The sequence below is a fragment of the Lichenostomus cassidix genome, chromosome 3, assembly GCF_008360975.1.
Source record: "Lichenostomus cassidix isolate B80296 chromosome 3, HeHo_3.0, whole genome shotgun sequence".
NCBI lineage: Eukaryota > Metazoa > Chordata > Aves > Passeriformes > Meliphagidae > Lichenostomus > Lichenostomus cassidix.
In genome coordinates, this window is record NC_139483.1 from 67,726,215 (window position 1) to 67,748,921 (window position 22,707).

The window sequence follows — 22,707 nt, forward strand, 5'->3', positions numbered from 1 at the left end:
CATTTCTGGTACCACGCAGGTCCAACTACTCACTCGTAACTTACCTTTTAAAAATTAGAAGTTCAGCAAATACTTTTGTTTCATTTTTACAGTCAAGAAACAATGCAATTACTAGACATGTCACACTGACCAGATGCTTCATCAGCTCAAGTATATTGTACAAAGTAATTAAACATGCAAAAATTTCCTACAAGCTCTTCAAAAGATAGCACCCAGTACATAAATGCCAGTTTTTTCTGACTTTTTTTTTAAATAGCCGTGCTTTCCAACAAGCTTACCAATAGCAATGTACAGGTACATTAAGAAATATAAAGCTATACAATTTACACCCCAAAAAACCCCCAACTGATTAAAATGGAGTGATAGGCTCAGCTGAAAGAAAGGAGTGATGGCTTTGAACTCTGGCAAGAAGTTTTTCTGCCACAGGTTTGAACTCTCTTTCCCAATACAGTCTTTGGCAGTCCATTATATCTCTGTTGAGGCTGCAATCCAACACTACCTCTTCATCTGTAACCAAGGAAAATATCGTCATCAGTTCCAAATAAAAATATACTCAGCTACATATTCTATGACATATACAGCTTACCAGCTGAGTATGCTGATGGCTTAAAAACAACTGCACTTGAGAGAAGCATTACTGTCTGAGGGACTTAGATTTAATTGAAAATAAAAGGTGGTAAAGTCAGTAAAACAGTGAAAATGGTACTGCAGATTATTTTATTCTTGCACCTCAGAGGTGTCTCTGAGACAAAAACTGTCTCCAAGATTGAGCATTTACTGTGACTGTCAGTCTGGAGAGCACCCAGGGTTTAACATTACCCACAGCAATTTTGCTAAGGTAAGCAATTAATTCGTCTAACTAGAGCTATGTTTTTCCTGTCCCAAATTGCTCTGCTAATCTGGAGACTCTTTCAAACTCTACTATCATACTGAAGGAACTTGAACCACACTGATGCCCTCCCTTCCTCACAAATTTCAAAAATAAAACAACAGGACAGTCTTTATTAAAAGACAAGCAGTGATAGGAATGAAAGGTAGTCATCACTCATTATTCCCCCTCCATTTTGCTTGGCATTGGATGTGGCAAAGAGACAAACTCTTAGAGAAAATAGAAATCAGTCTGCAACCAGAAGCATTCTCCTGCATCAGGAATCCACAAACACAACTGATAATGCTGAACAAATGTTTTAACACAGTTTAACAGAAGGCTATTTGACAGCCTTTAGGCCATAAATAGACCTAAAATTAAGGTGAAATCCTGCTCCAAATGGGCAGTGTGACTTAACCTCTGACCAACACTATGAAAGAGCACCAGAGTCACAACATGTTAAATAAGTAACTCTCTAAGGGTGCTTATTGCAAAGTCACAGCAGGTAAGGGCAACTTGGGGCTGAAGAGAAACTTCATTTACCCACATTTTGAGTCAAACTTTGTAGAGAAAAGAGATGCTCCAACAGCATCTCTTCCCATCCAAAACCATGCCAAGGTGCCTGGGCAGAGCAGATGGCCTAAACTGAGACAGCTACAAAGGAGGAAAACGACATTCCTGTGTGTGGAGATGAGCTCCAGCTTATACAAAGTTGCCAGCAACTGCAAACAGTACTTGGCTTCTGTGCCCCTACACTGTAACTACCAAAATTAAAGAGATGCTGATTGTGAGAGAGATTCCAAAAGGGATTCAGTGTAAGGAGATGTCATTTAGGATCTTTCTGGAATAAAATGAAGAAACAAAAAACACCTACTCTTTCAAGAAGGGTGTCATATCTCTGCAGGAGGAAAATCTGTAACCAGAGATAAAATCTAGCCTCAGACATCAGATCTATATTTGATGATGTCAGAGGATAATTTAGGTTGAAAAAAACCTCTGGAGCAAAGTCACCATGTATCAGTTTGCTCTGGTCCATGTACTGTTGGGTACTGAACACCTTCACAGATGGCAGCCTGTTCCAGTGCTTAACCCCTGCCATGATGAAAATCTTTTCCTAATGTTTAATTGGAATTTTGTCTTACTGCAACCTGTGCCCATTAGCTCTTGTCCTATCAACGACAGAGTAACCCAACATATCTAAAATCAATCTCAGCAGCCGAGAAGTCACAGCAAGAGACATTTCTCCCTTTTATTAGACAGCTGTGCTCCCCAGAAGTCAACTGAATATTTATGGAATCACTGAGGTCGAGAATTCCAGCCTACAAGAACAAGGGTCAGGAGCAGTTCAAAGCTGAAGTGTTGAACTGAAGCAGTAAATTTCCCAAAGCAGAACGTGAGTAACGCTGCGGATCTGCGAGGATCAGTGTTCCGCATGCAAGCTGTGCATCCTCAGATAATTTAATTTTCCCACGACTCTCCTCAAAAACTAGCAATTTTGGGTCCTGGCCAAAGAGCATATGTGCTGGCTGCAAGCCCAGGAACAAGACAAACACACTGGGCCTGCATACTGTGGGGGAAACTGGAGACTGGAGTGCACAATCCTGCAGTCTGCAAGGGCTGCCCATCCTTGAAACACCAGCAATAAAGGGGCCAGGAGCCCTGGAAGCTCCTGTTGTGTCATGTAAGAATTCACATGCACTGAGCTTCCAAAATAACCTCCTTGAATTGATAGCAGAGGTAAAAGTCAGCAAAAGAAATAGTCTGGAGACAGAGGGAGGAAAAAGATTTCACTGAAAGACCAAACAGAAGAATGATCCTAAGACAGAAGCTCTGAGCCAGCAGAGTGATGTGAAACTCAAGAGCAGCTGAAAGAAGGTGAGTGACAAGTGCCATTGGAAAGCAGGGCTGCTGCATCCCAGGCTGCTGGGATCAGGCAGGGAAAAATCAAAACAGTGCCTTTTGTCTAGCCTTTCTCTTGGGCACAACATCTTTTCAGGCCATTTCCATTCCCTTTTGGCTTCCTCATATCTTTTGTCATCTTGTGCCAGATAGGGGAGGGAAAAATAAGGGGAGGAGGCCAAGCACAGCAGGTGAAGTGAGGTGTCTGCTGTGCCATGCTCCACTTTTTCCGCTTCCTGAGGGTGTGCTGACGCTCAAGTACAGTTCACTGGCTGTCAGCAGTTGCCTCCTGCTTCCTGAATGATAGAATCAGAGCAATGACGGTTCAAGGCTGTTACTGGACACAATGGGAGGAGGAAGATGTAGGACAATATTAGCCAGCTGCTATTACTAAGGTTTGTTGGCTCTCTGCACACAGAGGAACCAGATCCAATGAATAAGTGGTGCTTTTTCTAGAGCTCCTCTTCTGACCACGGAACAACTGCCCTTCTGATTTAATTCTAACCTATTCCTAATTAATTACTATTACAGCTCCATTACAACCACAGTTGTAACTGCAATTGCAATTGTATATGAACTTCCAGTTCATGAAAGTTATACAATTTAATGAGAATTACAATTGCTATCCAGCTTGGACTCTGCAAGCAAATCAACTGCTGGAATAAGCAGTGTTAAATGGAGAGGAGAAAATAAGCACAGATTTTCTAAAACAGAGATGTATATCCCTTGCTGTGTGCCAGAAAATTCAAGCATGATTGTGGCTGTAAAGTTTGCATGTCTCTTGCAGAATGTTAAAAAGTGCAGTAATAACCTTGAAACACTGTTATTTTCAGATAAATGGATGGAATTATTGCTCACATTAAGATACAGTCCATCATAGCAGGGAATGTAATACAAGAAACTATTACGACAGCAAATGTCAGTAATTCTGCTCTAACTGGAAAAAAATCCTCACAAATCCACCCACTTTTCTGATTGTCTACAACAAAAGAGACCACCAGGAAGTCATGTTCTGTGTGGGTCTGACAGTAAGTATGTATCTTTAATCAATTTCCAAATTAAACCATGTCAAAACCAATTAGTTTCCTTCAATTTAATTTATATTTAAAATTTTTTTTTAAAAGATAATTGCAAGTGACCTCCCCAAAATAAAACTCTAAGCCAAGCAGCGCTCAAAAAATAAAGCAGGAAAATTACATATACTGACTACAGGACTCTTATACAGCCACAAAACTGTAACATTTGAAGCAAAAGTAAAGGTCCAGATGAAAAGATCCCACTGGGTACGCAAATCAGGGTCCTAACATTCACCTTTCAGCCTTTGTGGAGCAATGAGTGCACCCTCCCAGGCTTTAGGGAGCAGATGAGAAATTGTCAGGATGCTGTCCTTGCCCACAAGGAAGCCATGGAGAGAAAAGAAGGGTGGCCAGGCAGCAAGGTCAGCCTGCTGCTGAGGGGAAAAGCCATGACCTCCAGGGGGCCTGGTGTGTCTGGTGTGTGCTGCACAGGGACCCCTGTGCTGCTGGACAGTCCACACTGACCAACCACTGAAAGCTGCAGGACAGACTTCCCACTCAAACTAATCCTGCTCTGATTCTGCTCCTTCCATTCCTTTTATTGAGGAAAAAAGGCCAAGACTACGAGTCTCACCTAGAAGTGATGTGAGCAGCACCAGCAGCGTGTCGGTGTCTCCTCCGAAGCAGGAGTCTGCACTTGTGATGTTCTCACTGTAGTTCCACAGGGTTTTGCAGATCAAACATGAGAGCTGCCAGTCTGCTGGCCCAAAGTCTTGTAAGCAGTCAACCAGCCTGTCAGTACCAAACAAAAACAGGGGTTTGCTCCATGGAATTTCCTCCTGAGCTCTTCAAAATCTGGCAGTCTAGAAAATGTAAGCAAGCTCCACAGAAGTTTGCAGGAAAACTCTGTGTTAATAAACTTCAGGCACTACTTTCTTCCTTAGTAACTTCTCCCTTTCTTTTAGCTCCCTAAGGCTGTAAACATGCCTTTTTTCTACACTAATGCATGTGCCTGCCTGCAGCTGTCCATCCCCTGCAACTTTCTAACCTGAGTGACCAATTTCACCCACATACTTTGCAAATGTGACCATTTCAAAGACAATTCCATCAAATTTCATTACAATCTGTGACTGTCCCAAATCTGTGGCTGCCACTAAAGCAGAAATTGTAACACAACCTCAACCTGATGATTAGTAAAGAGAACACAGGGTAACTACTATATTCAGGTAGGGCTGAAAATTGCAGTAATTCAAGAGCACCCAAAAAGAGGTTTGCTTTTTTTCTCCTCTCTGAAGGCAGTCATTGTGGAACAACAGGAGACATCTAATGAAGAGCCAAAAGAACGTGCCCTAATTTTTTCAAGTTTAACACTTTGATGAGACTAATTCCCTATTTTTTTAGAGCCACTATATACAGGTAAAATAACCTCAATTCCAAAAATCCATGGAGCTGGTTTGGCACAGTCAGGATCTCCTTAACAATCACTTCCAAATTCTCTAGATTCATTCCATGCTGCTACTGTTTTTTGTTCCTTCCTTCTCAAATTTTCAGACACAGTATAGAAAACTCCAAATTTATACAATTCTATAGGATGCAGAATATTCCACATAATAGAAATTTCTCACATTTATTGTTCAGTTTGCCTGCAACTTATTTTTATTCTCCTTTTTCAGCTTTATATTGTAAGTTAACTAGAACATGACAAGGAAGGACGAGAAGACTGCACTGCTTACAGTGTATAAAAAGGTAATTATGTGATGTATGAACAGGAAAGCATTTCAAAGTGAGGCATATTGTTTCATAAGTGTGGGCTGCACCAACTGCTTTACGAGCACAGGAACACGATCCTTCATGTTGCTCCAATTAAGCTGGATCCGCTATTATCTGAACATCAAAGCCACAAGTGTTGCATCCACAGTGGTTTTTCAAGGTCTAATATCCCTGACAGTGTTAGTGCCTTGAACTCCCAGAGAGAGGAGACTCAGGAGCTGCTCTCTGCTGAGCATGGCTACATCATCAGGTAGTTCTCCCTAGAGTACCAAGGGGTTACAAAAATTGGAAGGGACCATATGGGATATCAGTTCCTGAAGTATCTTCACACTTACACCAGATACACACTGCCTCTGCTGTTAACTGTAGCCCACATCGGATCCAGTTAAGTTGAGCACAAGCAGCTGCTAAGTCACGCCTCAGTGGCTTTCTTCTGTGGTAGTCTCTGCTGTGTACACCACGGAGGGTCTTTGGGAGATTATTCTGTGGGGTTTGGCTCATGTGAAAAGCTCTTTCTCAAAGAACTTCAGATGCTGAATATCTACCATCTCTACTACAAGCTACTGGTCCCAGTAAAAAATAATCCAATTGAAACTTTATGGCCAAACTACTCAAAATTGCCTTTTTTGTGAGCACAATCAGGAACTTACTTTCCAATTCCTCCTTCTTCCATCAGAAAAGCTCGTTTGTTCTTATCTACTGTGAGATTGAGCAAAACTCCACAGGCAGAAAAACAGACATCCCGCTTCTTGGAATCGAGCAAAGCAATCATGAACTTGTATACTGGATTGTAAAGAAGGAAACAATATTACTGTGAAGATGGACTTACGTAAGTAGCATTACAACATGTTTATTAAAAATGCAGTCAATACTAAGAAAGCAGTCAAATGAACGATACCCAATCCAGAAATTCACCCTTGTAGCATATTACTATGACATTTGTAGAGGACGCACATGACCGACTAACACCCTGCTGAACATTCTTCAAAACAACAAACCCGAAATTCTAGTAATAAAAATACACCCAAAAAATATGCAAATTCCATCAGAAGAGGCCAAGTTGACCAAACTGAATTGCAGTATCCCTCTTTCAATCCCAGAGCCAGCAGGAACAAGCTATCGAATATGGGAATCAAAAATCTGGGATTATGAACCTAAATGAAAACTTAGTTGGATTTTCATTTTATATCTAACTACTAACCTCTAGGATCTGAAAAGCTATTTGAGCACAGGGAAATTTCAAAATTTGAACCTTTAGGAAAAACATTTTTTGTAGGATTTACCTTTGTGGAAGTGCCATGGCATATTTTGCCTACTCCCGTATTCCCATTTTAATGAAACTGAAATAAAATGGTGTTTATAATGACTATTATTGGACTCTGACTAATTTGCAAAACATCAGGGAAGACTGCTTCTACCCTTTAACTGAGACAGCTTATTAACAATCTCCTTTCTTTTTTGAACCATGGATATTTAAAAATAGAACTATAAATGCAAAAGTAACTCACTCTTTTTCTGCATGATGAAGTCACGGATCTCATGATGCTGGGAAAGATTGCCAAAGACTCTGACAGCCTCCACAACTGCATCCATATTGTCACTCATTACCAGCTTTAAAAGCTCTATTGGTTTGCAGAGAAATTAAATAAAAATAATTACTTGTAAATCACATATACGTGGTTGGCTTTTGATCAGTGAATATCAGAATGCAAACAGCAACAGTGATAAATGTAATAAATGGGAGCAGTTGTCTGTTCGTCTGTCTGGTGGCAGCAAAGGGGGTAAGCTGATGGCAGAACAAAAATGAAATTGTGTAGGGCTTTGAAGATGAGACAGAGAGCTCAGATATGGGACTAAATGCAAAGGAACAAACCGTCTAAGCACAGTTGTAATAATGGGAGACAGTTTTGCAATGCAGTTTTGAGTGGGCTCATGTGAAAATCCAGGAAGACAAAATTTTAAAAAAAATGGTGTAATATATGACAGACTTGATTTAGATCCTAAACAGATGGTCTTATGGTGGGACATCTCCTAAAGCTCAAATTATTTTCTGACATTAGCTGTGTTTTCTCTGAGTGCTGCTATAACAAACAAGCACATTTTCTCTGAACAGGTACTTTTTTGTCCCAATGTGAAACATTCACTTCCTTGCTGCTTTCCTGCTTAGTAGTTTCACATTTGACTGGCCTGCAACAACAGCAGTAGAAAAGAGACCTTCAGCATTTCCTAGGAAGAGCTACCATCATGGAGGATTTTGGTGTATGGCAGAGGAGTGATGTTACAGAAGTTACATTTATCAGTCTTCTGTGAGTATGAAGCAAAGCACTGAAAATCAGTCCATCATACAGAGGATTCCAAAAGTCAATCCTTAACCCTTCATACAACAGAAGAGCTAAAGAAAAAAATATAGGAGAGAGGTTGGCTTCATTCCCATTACTTCTGCCTCTGACTGTTGCAATACTGAACACACCTTGAGCTTGTGTTGAAGAGGCATCTGAAGTGATTTTATCCACCACTCATATCAAACAGCGAGTATTCTCAAAATGTCTCCTGGAGAAGAAAGCCTGCTGGCCTTCCATCAAAAGGTTTCCTCTTTTCTCTCTTCAGTAAGGTGATAGGACTAGTTCCACATGCCAACAAGTAGGACAGGAGAGAAGTAATTTATTTCCACATTTTTCTGACCAGCAGCAAGAGGCAGCTGGCTTATAGGTGATGAGTCGTGACAGAACAGCAGAGCTGTTACCTAGAGAGAATATGCTGCCTACCAGTCTGGGTACTGGGCTGACAGCCAGGATATTTTTTGGTACTCCTTGTTCTACCTCTTGTGCAAACTTCAAGTTCTCTCCCTCCCCAGTGCCTTGTCTATTTAGACAGAAAAGACATGCAAGACATAGACTCTCTATCTCTTGTTCAACATTAACACAATAGTCCCAGAAAGCAGTTGCAGTTCCTTCACATAGCTGATTGCTGTCCATAATGTCAGTGGGGAGATAATCACAAAATACAATATTGCCAATGGATTTATATGCCAGAAACACACAGAAATCAAATTCTGCAGGTACAGAAGGTAACAAGAAAGAAAAAATCTTCTTGCCATACTCTGATTAGAAGTGAAAAGCAACACGATTATTTTGGCTCAGGTATATGAGTTCAACTATTTTCATGTAAGTCATAGAGTTACTTTCCAAAAGAATGGGAAATCATTATTGAAAGAATTTAGCCCTATGAACTTTTTACTCCTGCAATATAATACAACAAAAATGTTATCAGTGTCTTTACTTTCTGTTGTGTAAAGATATTTCTGCTTTCTAAAAACTACACAAAAAGTACTAGTTTAAAAGTCCTTACTTTCAGCAATGTGCAGCTGCTTGTCTTGAACTGCAGAATTGGCCACTTTGTAGTAGGACAAATTGTTGATTGTTGTTGCAGCATTGATGACCAACTCTTCACAATCATCGACTGACTTGTATTCTGAGAATAAACAAAAATATATGTAAACCAAAACATATGCATATGTAGATACACACACACACGAGTCTAACTTTGCAGTGCATTATTGATTTACAGAAATCATTGTGACTGAGGCAACATGGTTTAAAATCTAGTATGTTAAGACATGTTACAGATCCTGTTTGCTGTTTTAAGATGGCACTGAGGAGAGTCTACATGCAGAAACAGGGCTGTGTTATAGACATGGAGAAATGCCAAGGACTATTATACTGAAATGTCAGGTATCTTGGAAGAAAATGGGAAAAAAACCTTCAACAATATTTGAAAGATTTTTCTCTTGGAGCTCCTGACAGAATGTTAATCCGTGTAAAAGTCTGAAAGACTTATTTGTCTGAGGTTTCTGGCCTCAGAAGCCCAGTGTGAAGGAAATAAAAGAGGGCTAAGTTCATAGGGAGAGAGAACATTTTGTAGTAAACTGACTGATACAGTGGTCAAGGAGATGGGTGGGTGGCAGAGAGAAGCTCTGAAGGTCAAAAGCACTTACACAATCATTAAGATATTAAGGCAGTTTCAACTATGGAACAGAACCAAGCTGTGACCTCTAATCCCCCATGACCGGCAAGACAGTATACAATCAGGTTGATTATCTTAATATAATATTTAATGTTCTCATTACAAGGTAAAATATACTGAGCTGTTTAAGATGTATCTTGTCACAGCTAAACTCTGTTATGGGGAGAACAGACCCAGTGCTGGTCTGTAATTAGATTTACAAGGGGATCAGTAAGTGGTAAAGGAACTGCAGTCCTAATCCTCCACTTGGAGAGAGACACTCTCTTCCATCTGAAAGAGGTAAAAGATTGGAAGACTGAAAAAAAGGAAAAAGAGAAAATTCTTTGATGAGACTGGAAGTTATGGTTGCAGAGAATAGCAAGAATACTTAATCCAAAACACACATAGAAAAGGCAAACTTAAAAAAAAACCAAAGAAATCACCACCAAACACATCTATGTAGAACCTGATAAGAACAAACTTTCCTTATATATTAACTCTCAGTAAGATGTGTTTAAAATAAAATTTGTTTTCTTATCTTTAATGATCATATCTGCAAATCTGATCACTGAATTAAACATTTCTACAACTTTCCCCAGATACTGAAAAGTCAGTACCAAAGCAGCAATACTTCCTCTTGTCTCAAACAGGCCTTTGATATAAAACAGTTTATGAATAACAGACAATTGACTTTGGGGTTTTTTTGCAATGAAAAGTCCTAAACTCTCCTTACAAGCTAAAAGAAGATAACAAACAGAAGATGAATTTTATTACCTAGTACTGTAACAAGTAATCCTACAACAGGCTGGGCAGCTGCCAGAGCTGTTCCTACGCTGGGATGAATGGAGAGGTTGGCCAGCACTCTTATCAGTTTTATCAGAACATCTTCTGCTTCTGAAGGATGCTTTAGGTGTTTTTTTCCTTCTTCTTTTCTATCAGGGTAGCAACTCTGTGTATTTATATCAAGCTCATAGTAGGTTTGGAATATTGATGTCAAGGTGTTAATACTTTCTTTTTCTTTAAAAAATTGCTCACGGGCCTTGTTACTTTTTGCTGTTAAATTACCAAGAATGAAGATGATACGAATAACCAAATCCTGCAACAAAATAAATAAACAAACCATGTTACATGGAAACATAAGAAGGTGGTAGCTGCTTAAAAATAAGATAATACTACATTTGCTTTCCAAGTCAGATAACAGCACATTCAGAACAACTGAAGGAATGCCAAACGCAGCAACTAGAAATAATTTTTTATGCTACCAATTTTCATAACCCGATTTACAGATGAAATCAAAAACATCTGACAGAACTAGTATAGCACTGGAGTAATTACTAATGGGATATACTTAGTACAGGTCATCCATTTTTACCAAGCCCACAGTAATCTTAAAACATCTTAAAACCGCACTTTACATAACTAGAATAATCATATGGGCCAAAATTTACTAATCTTTCAAGTAAGCAAATGTCAGCTGTGACGGGCAGAGACCACAATCTTTCCTTTTCTAAGTCTGGTAACAACTGCAGAGGTTAAACTCCTTCCCCTTGATTTGTTACTGTTAAATCCAAGTTAGGTCTTATTCATTTTGTTTTTAATTCCAATTGCTTACAGATAGTTGAATTATTTGTTCCAGATTTTTACCAGAAATATAATCTAAATTGACAGGTCTGTCATTCCCCAGGTCCTCCTCTTCTGCCTTTTTAAGAGGAACCCTACAACCTTACAATTCTTCCTAACTTTCAAGAATTCCAGAGACTGGGATCCCCTTTTTCTCCTTTTGTAAACACCAAAAGGTAAATTTCCTCAGCTGGTTTGAAGACATTAAATATGCTCCAGCTTGTTTTTTAGTGATAATATAATCCAGGCTAAAGTAGATATTATTCATTTGGTCACAGATAAACCAGGCTAAAGTAGATATTATTCATTTGGTCACAGATAAACCTTTCAGAAAAAGAAGCAAAAAAAAGACATTTCACACTTCACTATTCACAGTGGTATCTGTCAGTAATGCTCACCCTCTTCAGAACACTACAGCAATTATTTCCTTGTTGTCTTCTCACTGCACTACAAAAAGTTTTGTTTCTTTTTATGCCCCTTTGTAGTTGCACCTCATTTTGTGCTTTGTTTTGTTTTTTTTTCTGATTTTATGGGCTCTTCCTACCCTTTTATTTTTATCATTGCTGAATGAGACCTACTTTCTATTTTTGTAAGGTATCTTGAGATCTCATGATTTAGCCAAGTTGCTCTCCTAAAGGACTTTCTAGCCTGACCTTCATTTTCCACATACTACATTTTGTACATTTTGAGATACAGCCTTTTTCTGGCAAGACTTGTGGATCCTAGCTGAATAGTATTCAACAACCCCATTTTTCCTAACCACCAGTATGTGACAAGAAAAAACAAATTCTGAAAGTCTGAAGTAACTCAAGTTTAAACTACTTAATTTCCCTCTGTCACTTACATCAAAACCTACCAGTTTAAAAAAAAAGTCTGTAGCTTTATCTTAACAGTGCAGAAAAACTAGCAGCATTTCTTCAAGTACATCAGAACCATCTACCCTGAGCTGCTAACCTGCTGCACTTGCACTAACCTAGAATTTTGCTAAACAAGTCATATGCTGTTTTTCTTCAAATATCGTAATTACATTTATACATATTCCAATTCTCCCTGGTATTAGTAACATAAATTAACCAGGCACAGTCTAACTTGTTGAAGTATACATGCTAATACTGAAGGAAAAATATGTTTAGGCAGCAACTCCTTATTTGATACATGCCTTCATCAGTAAGTTTCAGTCTTTAAGCCTCTGCCACAAGACACTGGCAATAACATCCTCTCAAGAAGATGAGTGCTATCCCTGAACACGAGAAGCAGCAGTCTCCTAAGTGAGGAAATGGTTTTCACATCCATGTATTTAATAATACCACTCTAGGACCCACTTCCACTTTTTTTTTAACTAGGCACGATGTTTTTGTTAGAATCTAAATGTCATCAAGACAATTTTTTATGTATATTCTTACTGACTAAACACTAAGAGCTTTCACCTTTGCTGGCACAACACCCAATTCACAAAGGCTGTAAAAATTTGAAACAAACAACTGATGAATCAGAAGAGAGAACTGAAAAAAGCAGGCAGTCTAGTTTGACTCGTTTATATTGACTTTCTAATTTTGGTCAAAATGGTATCAGCCCAGCAACAGCTCTGCCCAATCAGGAAACAGACAAACAGGTACTGCACAGCAATCAACTGATATTTTGAGAAGTGTGATCTCAGCTGTGCTTTCCACCTACAGCCCAGCAAAACAAACTTATAAAATACTTCTTTTTTAGCCAAGCACATCCGGCTTTAATAGAATAGTACCCAAGTTTCATTATCTTCCAGTGAAAATTTAACTAGCGAAGTCAAAGAGGAAAGCTGTACAACTTCTCCTGAGTAGTATGGTTCTCAAGGATTTGCATTATTTCTGGCTGCATTTCTTTAAATGCTCATGGGTAAGCACTGCAAGCGTAAGAAACACCATCTTAGAATGGCTGTGTAAAAAAATACATGCAAAATTACATGACATTTTGAAACTCCTTGCAAGACTAAACCTGTGCAAGGCCCATGAGCCCTTCTGTACATAGCAAAAAAATCAATATAATAAATGAGATTACTGTGCATTTCCACATGTTTGGAGTATTAATTGCATACAGAATTTCAGACATTCTTTCACACTTAGAAAAAAATTACATTTATCAGATCAGTTTATATAATATGATGGTTTTAACACATATTGCACTAAAGACAAATTAGATTAAAGACAGGAATTACACTAATTTATTTAATCTTTTCATAGTGAGGTATTCATGTGAGACATGATGACATTGAGTGTGCACTCAAACCTGAGTGGAAGGCTATATATGAGAGCACACAGCTTCACTTACACAAACAAATTTGAACAAACAAGAAAAGCTTGAGAAGATCTTTTTCTTTGTTTCCTATCTGTGAAGAAACTGGGTTATTTTGGTCTTTAAGGTGGTAACAGCACCACATACTCCATTACCATTTAACTCTTATTCTTCTGGCAACTGCAACATGAACATTTGATCATCACGGATATGAGTAATTTCTTTGCTTATCTACTTCTAAAACTCTCTTCCTTGCATTGCCCTAGTAGCAAAGGTACCCCTTTTACCTGCTGAGTCACAGAACTTGACAACAGTTTATCTTGGCAATTAAAGTACACCTGCCTTTCCGTGTCAGCACGATGGGCGCAGTACAAAGTGTACAGGCTCACTTACCAGTAGGAAAGGAAAGCAAATTAGGTCAGTGGTTTGTCACTAAAATGAGATCAATAAGGAAGGAGAGTCCAATCTAGAACCTGTGAACACTGGCCAAGTACCTGCTGTTACTTTATTTGGTGTCTGGGCCCTCAGAAAGGGAGGGATAGAATGAAACAAAAGGTCAGATGCCAGCGGCTAAGTTCCTATTGAATCATCAGCTGTAAATGAAATCTGCTTTCCACGTTACACAAACTTCAATGGACTTAGTCAAAATTCTACCACCTGCCCTGCTTCTCATTGAAATCTAATTTACACTTCACTTCCAAATTTGTATTTCTGCTTTATTATGCACCTTGGAAAGAAAATTTGGGAGTTTTCTTTGCAGGGTATGATGGTCTACTTATAGGCAAAATTACTGTAGTTATACCAACCCAGAGCTAATCTCCTCCAAATACAGTAGAGTCATCTTGAAGTGACATTCTAGCTGTGAAAATTCCAGTTCAAACCCAGAAATGACAACTGTCACAAAATGAAATTGAATTTAAATAATAAAAAGGGGGGAGGGGCAGTGGTGTAAAATACTCTGGAAGTAAAGCAAAAGCAAAACAGGTAAGCTCTTGACCGAGGAATGTCAAAGAAGGTAGAGAGAGAAGTTTTGCCACAGTGACAGCAGGGAGTAACAGAAACAGTAACAGTAACAAGAAACTCCTTTCCCATCCCAAATATTAATGCATTTGAGGAGAAGGAGAGGCTATTAGTAAAATGCAATTATATTTCTGTGTACCCACACCACAGGACCCTACCCAGTAATTTCTACACCTCAAAATCTGATCTGTTAGCTATACTTTTCAGGAAAAGATTCATGTGCACTTAGTGACTTTCAGCAATCAAGAACTCATTTGCTTAGGTTTGTTTCTGGACAGCTAGATACCTGGGAAAGGTAAAGAAGAAAACGAAACACACAGTCACCAGAACAACATTTGATGAAAAGCTGTGTATGGTCCTTAAAAAAATATATTTCCAAAATTAAATTGATTGAAAAAATAATTTGGAAACCCCCACGGTATCACTCCAATGACTACTGATCTCTCTGGTTAAAATCTTTGTTCTTATTACTAGTTTAAATTTGTACAGCTTTGGCTTCTATTTCTTATTAGCTCTTTTTTTTTTTAATTAATTAAAGACTGGTCGACTAACAGAAATGTCCTCCTTGTGCAGATTTTATTAATAGGCAGCTTGCTAAAGGTCTGACCTTTGTAATGGATAAATTAATTTGCTTGGGGGATTTTAACTCTAATAATTGTTAGCTCTTTTCAGAGGTGCTCCCAAGCTTTCAACATCATTTAGAGAAATTAAATCATAAACTATGACAACATATTTCAATGACAGTGTGAGTCTCACCAAGCAGTAATATATTATTATTATTATCATCAGATATTCTAATGTTTCCTTATCTAGTAATTACATATGTTCACTTGTATCTTTTGATACACCAGAATAGCAGGTCTCTATATGATACATGCCAGTGATGACTGGTTCATTCCAAACTTTGAACTCTGTATTTCTGATAATTTTATATTCCATGTACCTATCACATACTCTGCACTTTTCTTAACATTTTTGCATTTTCTTTCAGACAAAAAAAAAGAACAAAAAACTTACAACTAAAGCACAAGGAAAATGCACATACACATGCATTATGAAGATGCTCAGCACGCTGTCAGAAATACTGTAGGGAAAAAGTGACCTTCTGTAGTTATTCACAATCATCAGCAGGAAAATTCCCTCAGAGTTGTTAGAGTATTTATCCTAGAATTGCTACTTCCTTCTTGAAAAAAAGAAAAGCTAATTCAGAGAGTATGAATAGGCAAGTGCACACAAACAACACAGGAGAAAAATCTAGTATTTTTGCTCTTTAATGATCTTTTTTTAAATTGTCCTAGGCACTATTAAAATATTGGGCTACACTGAGGAGGAATATAACTATGTACTAGTTAATACAAAATATGTACTAGTAAAATGTAGGAGAAAAGAATAACACTATCCATGCACGTTCATTGTAGGGTTACCTTGACAAGCATTTCAGCAGATATAGTGGCATAAACAGCACTGAACCTCCTTTCCATTCACAGTTTGTTTCCTCTCCCATATTGCTGCCTTATTTGTGATCAAATCAGTATTTGTATGGCTGTTCAACAAACCAGATGGGAAAGCAATGCAGGCGATAACCAGGAAAGTACTGGGGTTCTTTTTTTCAGTTTTAGGGTTATTGGAAACTTGGTCAGTTCTCTGACATGATGTATCGTGCTGTCACAAAAAACTGTCCTCATCCCAAATGAGGGATGGCACAGAGGAAAAAGTGAGTAACCAAAACACAAAGAACACTTAGGTCAGCACTGATAACCATTTATTTAGAAGCAAGCAATAGACACAGAAACACACCATCGCCCCCAAAAGCAATGCTAATAAAAAATCCCTTTGGTATCTTGTAAGACTGTGATGTCACTGAGCAGAATACAAAAACACTCTCCAAGTATTTAAAAGGCACAAACATGTACACCTGAACTAAGCACAGGTGCAAGGAAGAGCCTGTGGTTGCTTTTGGGTATTACGTAACATGTTATATGACTGACTGAAACAGACAGACAGTGGATGCCTGGGAGCTCAGCACAGAATTCTCCATAAACCAACCAAAATACCAGCCAGAAAGACCAGTCACTTCATGCAGATAAGCCTTTGTCTAATCAATAAAGCCAGAAAAGAAAGTGGAAAAATTCCCTTGCAGTCACAGGTCTCACCTGGACAACCTTCCTCACAGCAGCAATCCTAAGAGCAAAAACGACATTGAACAGCCTTGAAAGGTTTCTTTTCCTTTGCGGGAGATAAGAGCAAGTCTCACAAGCAAAAGCCTGCTTGCTCACAGAAGACAACAAGCTGATTTGGGACCCAATACCTGGTAGATGCATTTGGGAAGAAAGCTGGGCAGATCCAGGCACAGGGAACCCAGTAAATGTGGACATATCCTTAGAGAGGATGACAAGGCAACATCAACCTACTCTTTATTCAATAAACTGTTTCTGACAAACTGATCGCTAAATCAGACAGGTCGAGCAGTATGCAAATTGTAACTGAAAATGAGTGCAGTTCTTCTAGCTGATCCAAGAGATGCAAAAAAAAACAACAAATATTTTCAAATTTATCAGGTAAGGGAAGCTTGCCAGAATCTGCAGAACTAATTGATGATCAGGATAAAACAGGAGAATTGAGAGAAGAAAATGTCATTGCAGAGAAGCTAAACGAGTTCTTTGCATTGATTCATGCCTACTCTGGAAGCAACTGGGGAGATTTCAATGCTACAGCCTTCTTCAAGGAAGGCTCATCAGAGCATCTGCCCAAAACTGAAGCAATCACAAACAACTTTAAGGAACAAACTGACAAAACAAAGAGTAACCTATTGCCAGGACTGGACAATTACCCAACAATTCTAAAAGAACTAATTAATTAAATAACTTAATCACTAATAGCACTATGCAACCTCCTAAAACTGTAACAAACATGAAAAGATTCCAAGTGAGATTTAAGTCTGGTGTCTGGATCAGATAAATTAGTACAGACCAAAGAAAAAGAACAAAAAAATGAGTGGACAGCCAGATAAACATAATCAGCTTTAAGAATTCTAATTTCTGACTTACACAATTACTGAGTTCTCCGAAGGGATTAACATGCATAAAAGAGACCCATCTGATATCATCCATGTGACTTTCCAGGAGATTTTTAACAAAGTCACTCATCAAAATCCTAGTGAAAGTAAGGAGTCCTGCTGTAAGGGAGAATGTCTTGGTATAGATAAATTATTAGAGGATGTAAACCAGAGTAAATTAGCAGTTCCTGCAATGGTGGAAGATGACCACTGGAATTCCCAAGGTTCTGTGCTGGGATCTGTTGCGTTCAACTTGTCCATAAACACAGAAAATGGGCAGCAGCAGTGACATGGAAGAATTTACTGATTTCACTATGATAGTCAAAGTACCAAAGATGAAGGCTGAGTGAAGAACAGAAAAAGAATTATAGATGGTAATAAAATAGCAGATGAAATTTAAATGCAGATAAACATGAAGGGATGCATGGAAAAAAACAGAGCAAAGATACCTTCATGTATAAAATTACGGCCTTTGAATCAACCATAACCACCTAGATAGCAATTTTGGGGTTAATGGCAGAGTTTAATGTTCATATGTCAAGAAAACAAGTAAAATATTGAGAATTATTGGGAAATAAATTTATGCAAGCATGCAAATCTGTGATATGGCCACATCTTAACTGCTGTGTTCTGGTTTCCTCCTCTCAAAAAACAGAGACAGGAATCAGGACTGCAGAATGTTCTGAGAAAAGCAACATGGAATACCCCATAGCATTGAAAAATACCAGAAAGGGCTAAGTAAGCAAGGACTCTTCACAGCATGGACAAGCTGTAACTCGAAGGTGGCAGGACAAATATTTAGAAAATCAAGGGAAGTGTGAAATGAGAAATGGCCTTCACTGTGTTTGCTATACAAGAGCCAGAAGGTATCAAATAAAGACAGCAGAGGCCAAATTCAAAATAAGAGAAAGGAATTATTTGCTACGCAACTCCTTGTCAATGGCTCTTTAACATGTTAAAAGTTTATACAGGGCAGAAGAGAGACTGTAGAACTTTGTAGAATATAAGTCAACTGAGGTTTGTTTCATACACAGATGGCTGAGAGTACTTCCAAATGAAAGAGCTGGAGGTTTGGTAAGTACACACAGGATGTATCATACATGCCTGCTCCTTTTTTACTGTTCTCTAGACATCTTACTTTCACCATTGCTGAGGATGAACAGCAGACTGGATGAACTGTTCAGGTGATCCAGTGTGATTATTATTTTGCCGAATAGGCAATTACTGCATCCAGTGATGTCAGATGCTTAAACACATGCTTTCCAATTTCAAAAGTAGGCTACTCTAAAGTGTAAAGGGACCATTCCATACAACAGGCATAAGATTGTTTCTACACAAATTTTAGTATCATACCCTGTGTTTGTGCATTTATGATTGAAAATAGACTCTTAACTGTTAATACATTACACAGAAGCTGGCAGGGCCCCAAAATGCCACCTAATCTCAGGTAGTGCCTGAGAAAGTCACCCTTTATGCAGTTTATTTGGAATGCTTAGAGATTATAATGATGTGAGAAAGTGGAACAGAACCTTGCTAAAAGACTTCTCAAGACAGGCAAAAGTCTACAATGCTGACTAGAAACAGCATCATGCAAAGCTTATCCTCCAAGACAGAGGCTCTAAAAGAACACTTCTGAGAGTTTTCACAGCAAGTAGCAGCCACCAAGGATTTTTTTTGTTACTACAGACAAGTTCCAAAGCCAACCCTGAACACATACTTCAGATGTGTGTAAAAGCATAGTTGAGTTCCCCAGTCCTACCTTGAAGATTCAGATTTTCCAATCTTCTGTATTCCCTACCTAAGACTAAGACACATGCAATTACTAAGTCTTGCCAACTCAATTTCCCCAAAAGCCTTTCTCATAGAGCTGAATCACTACTCTTCCATTCCTTCTGACTCTTTTACCCAAGACAGAAAATGAGCGGAGAAAAAAGGGAAAAGAGCTGTAACTGCAGAGTGGAAAGAAGAACAGAGACTATTTGGGTTGCAGCTGTGGAATTCAGTGTGTGGTGTGGGTGCAAGTCCTCAATCCTATTTCCAGTGCTCACATCTTTATTTCCACAGTATTTAATACTTATCTTTAAAGTCACAGTTATGATAGTCCTTGAGAAAGTCTGAATGCTGGTTTTCTTGTATCTTTTCCTCTGTATGTTTCTAGCTGCTATGACTGCCAGTAAAAAACCTGGTCCCATAAACTTTGCAACCTGAAAACTCAGAAAAACACATACACACTTCATTTCTTCACATATCAGTTCTTAGTCCTGAGGATTTTTAATGCTTTAATAATGATGATTTTTCCTCCTCTTTGCTTCTTCCCACAGCAGACAATTTTACTTGCACTGTCACTTCATTTCTTTCCAACACATAGCAACTCACACTGTAACTCACTAGCTGTCAGCATTTTAAAACAAAGATTAGCAGTGCCAACTACACCTCAGGAAAAACATTTGCACTCCTCACAGCTCAAGTGTTTATTATATACTACAGAAAAAGTGGTGCATTACATTATCTATGTCATTCTTTTTGTTTCTGCAGGGCTTCACTAAGCTGACAACTGGCAACTGCATGCTTGTTTCAAAGCTGCACTAAGAAATCATTCTTCTGAAGACATTGCATATATAATCAGCACAATGTAACAGCTACATTTTTTTAATACACAAGCTACTCCTTTACTCATTTGTATTTTGATAAAACAACTGACAATTTAACACAAAATGCAATGCTAACCTACTGAAGAAAGAAGTATTTTAGGACTACTTAGTGGACAAATGAGAAGCTAAATTCTGAATACTAACTAATAACAAACAATTTGAGGTAGATATGAGCCTACAATTCGTTATGACACAAAGCTACTATCTCAAGAGCCTAGAAAAGCTAGTCTTAAAATTACATATTAAGTTTGGGAGAAAGGTGTTATCTAATTAAAGATTGTTATTCTCAGTTCTGTAATTTGTTGAGTTTTTAATACAGTGATCGCAAGGAAGAGTAACTATAAATCTAGAAAAATATCATGCCTTTGACACTTCTCATGTTATTTACAAACTATTTTACTAAAGTGTCTTTGAGGATTATGCTATGCAAGAGCAACCTGAATCCAGAAATACTCAGATATGCTACAGAAGTGTTAATCAGCAGACATTTAGAAGAGAAACAATTTAATCTTTGTTCCTTGTCCATGTGCACTATCACAGAAAACAGGGATGCTGGTAAACAGGAAAGGAACAAATTATTTTTGTATTTGGCAGCAGAAAGAATATTGTTCAGCGTAGGCAATCTAGTTACCTTCATTAACTCTGTTTAATGATAGCACCACAAAAGAACTCTTTCCAAAAAATCTCCAAGAATTAATAACCCTGGGATAAATTGTATAGGATAACTAAATGATCTCAAACTAGTTTAGATTCTGGACCAGCCAATAAAGTTCCTTACTTTTAAGAATGATCTTAATGTCATTTAATATTCTGTTTTGAAACCTTGCTCCACCTCTGAACACCTATGCTTTAGATAAAAATTATTTTCTTCTTAAAACTTACCTAGCAATAGACCTGAGTAATTTACCCTACACATGGCACTCCACTCTTATCAATGCATCAATCCAACACTAGGACCCTGCAGCAAACTCCAAGACATCAGTGCTCCATTAAATGTAAGAAAGATCACTCTGATACAGCAGGGCAATACAGCAACACCTGACCCTTGGAGTTCTAATGAAGTCGGTAGCAATTATACTCAGAATTTTACTTCATGATATGAGGCATTTTGACAAAGTCTAAACATTTGTTTCTACATGAACATGCCAAGTGCAGTAGTCCAGGCATGTGGTTTTCTCTGGCAAAGGAGAGGTACATTTTGATATCTTACACAATGAGTATGGGAAGATGACTGAGGGTAAAAAGATAATGGTATGGAAGTTATAGGGAAATATACAGTTGTACTCCCTGGGTGAAACACAGTCAGCATGTCTGACCTCCCACACACAATGCAACCTAAGGGGGACTCAACAGAGGGTGGAGTGGAGACACCATGGCCAAGATCGGTTGGAACACTTGCAGAGGAGGGAACTCACTGGTACTCTCTAGCTGATAAGCCCCACAGCAGCTGAAAACCAAGGGAGATAAAGGAAAACGTCCTGCTCTTGAATCAGCAACTGTGGTGAAATCACTCTCCTTGGACTAACGCATGTCCCCATCTCAAGGTTATCTCAGGTATTATCGTGAGATATCCACTTCCTAAAACAACCACCCCTCACTGAGAAAGAGGTTATGACCAAAATCACTCAAGCTCCATCTAAACATAAATAAATGGTATAAAAGCGAGTTAAGAATGGGAAGAAGTTGGGGAAGACTCCACCATAACTTCTGGGATCAGACGATGAGCTGAACATGTCTTCTCTCCCATAGAGACAACCTATTGTGTAAGAACTGTGATCTCCACATGCTGAATGACTGTCTCAGGCCAACTTTCACTGGGGATTAGAGCTTGACAGTACATTGCTTTAAATTAGTATATTGCTTTGAATATATTTTTTGCAGTCAGATACTATCACTGGCAAGTCTCAAACCTTAACCTGTTACAATTCTATTAATAAAGAGTGTTATTCTGCAAACTGTTAATATGAGTCCTTCAAGGGCACTGCCCATTGCCCACAGCAGGTAAAGGTGAAGACCGCAGAGGAGGTTCCTCTGTTAGATGTGTGACCCTGAATAAGTCAGCTGAACCACCCTCAGATCCAGTGGGACTGCTTAGTGAAGGGTCATGTAAAAGGACAGTGACACACTGGTTGGGCACAAGGGTCTCAGCTTTCCTGGGGGTCTGACAGACTTATCAAACACAAAGGATTTGAGTAAACCTCCCCTTTTTACATGACAGCAAGGAACGCATTTTCCTCTGCTTTCACACTGCTTAGCTCTAGAACAGTCACTCCTCTTTTGCAGGTGAGGAGTGCAGGAGAAAGCCCAGCAATTTCCTACTATTAAATATCCAAATAACTATTTACTTTTAAAAGTATTCTTTAAAACAAAGAAAAAAATTAGGGCTCAAAGGACTGTTTCTGCACGTGCAAAGGACAGACAAGTTAATCAACTATCCTCTCTGTATTGCTTTCACTTTTTAATCTAAATTATTTCATTACAATTATTTACTACTTAGAAATGCTGTCAACCATTTAAAATTTTTATTTGGTAAAT

At 38.5% G+C, this 22,707-nt stretch overlaps 1 protein-coding gene and 1 long non-coding RNA gene across 7 annotated transcripts in view; one reads left to right on the plus strand and one right to left on the minus strand.

The window, feature by feature from the left end:
- Positions 1-27: 27 nt before the first annotated feature.
- On the plus strand, positions 28-6,361 carry LOC146439934 (uncharacterized). Of its 3 annotated transcripts, none has more exons than XR_014850977.1 (7): positions 28-164; positions 737-838; positions 2,125-2,743; positions 3,601-3,795; positions 3,892-4,050; positions 5,457-5,529; positions 6,230-6,361. It is a non-coding gene; the product is annotated as an uncharacterized LOC146439934 (long non-coding RNA). The 3 variants fall into 3 exon arrangements; XR_014850978.1 differs by having other exon boundaries at positions 2,125-2,261; XR_014850979.1 differs by lacking the exons at positions 3,601-3,795; positions 3,892-4,050 and having other exon boundaries at positions 2,125-2,261.
- Positions 133-22,707, minus strand: part of ARMC2 (armadillo repeat containing 2) — a 60,167-nt gene continuing 37,592 nt past the window's right edge. For 3 of the 4 annotated variants that reach the window (XM_085056196.1, XM_085056195.1, XM_085056194.1), the window contains 6 exons: positions 10,330-10,651; positions 8,902-9,024; positions 7,062-7,175; positions 6,204-6,336; positions 4,418-4,575; positions 133-507 (listed from right to left, as the gene is read on the minus strand). In XM_085056196.1, coding sequence (XP_084912322.1) covers positions 350-507; positions 4,418-4,575; positions 6,204-6,336; positions 7,062-7,175; positions 8,902-9,024; positions 10,330-10,651 — 1,008 coding nt within the window. In that variant the 3' untranslated portion in view covers positions 133-349. Of the gene's footprint in view, positions 508-538; positions 2,188-4,417; positions 4,576-6,203; positions 6,337-7,061; positions 7,176-8,901; positions 9,025-10,329; positions 10,652-22,707 lie in introns of those variants that run through there. The other variant, XM_085056197.1, reaches the window with a different exon arrangement.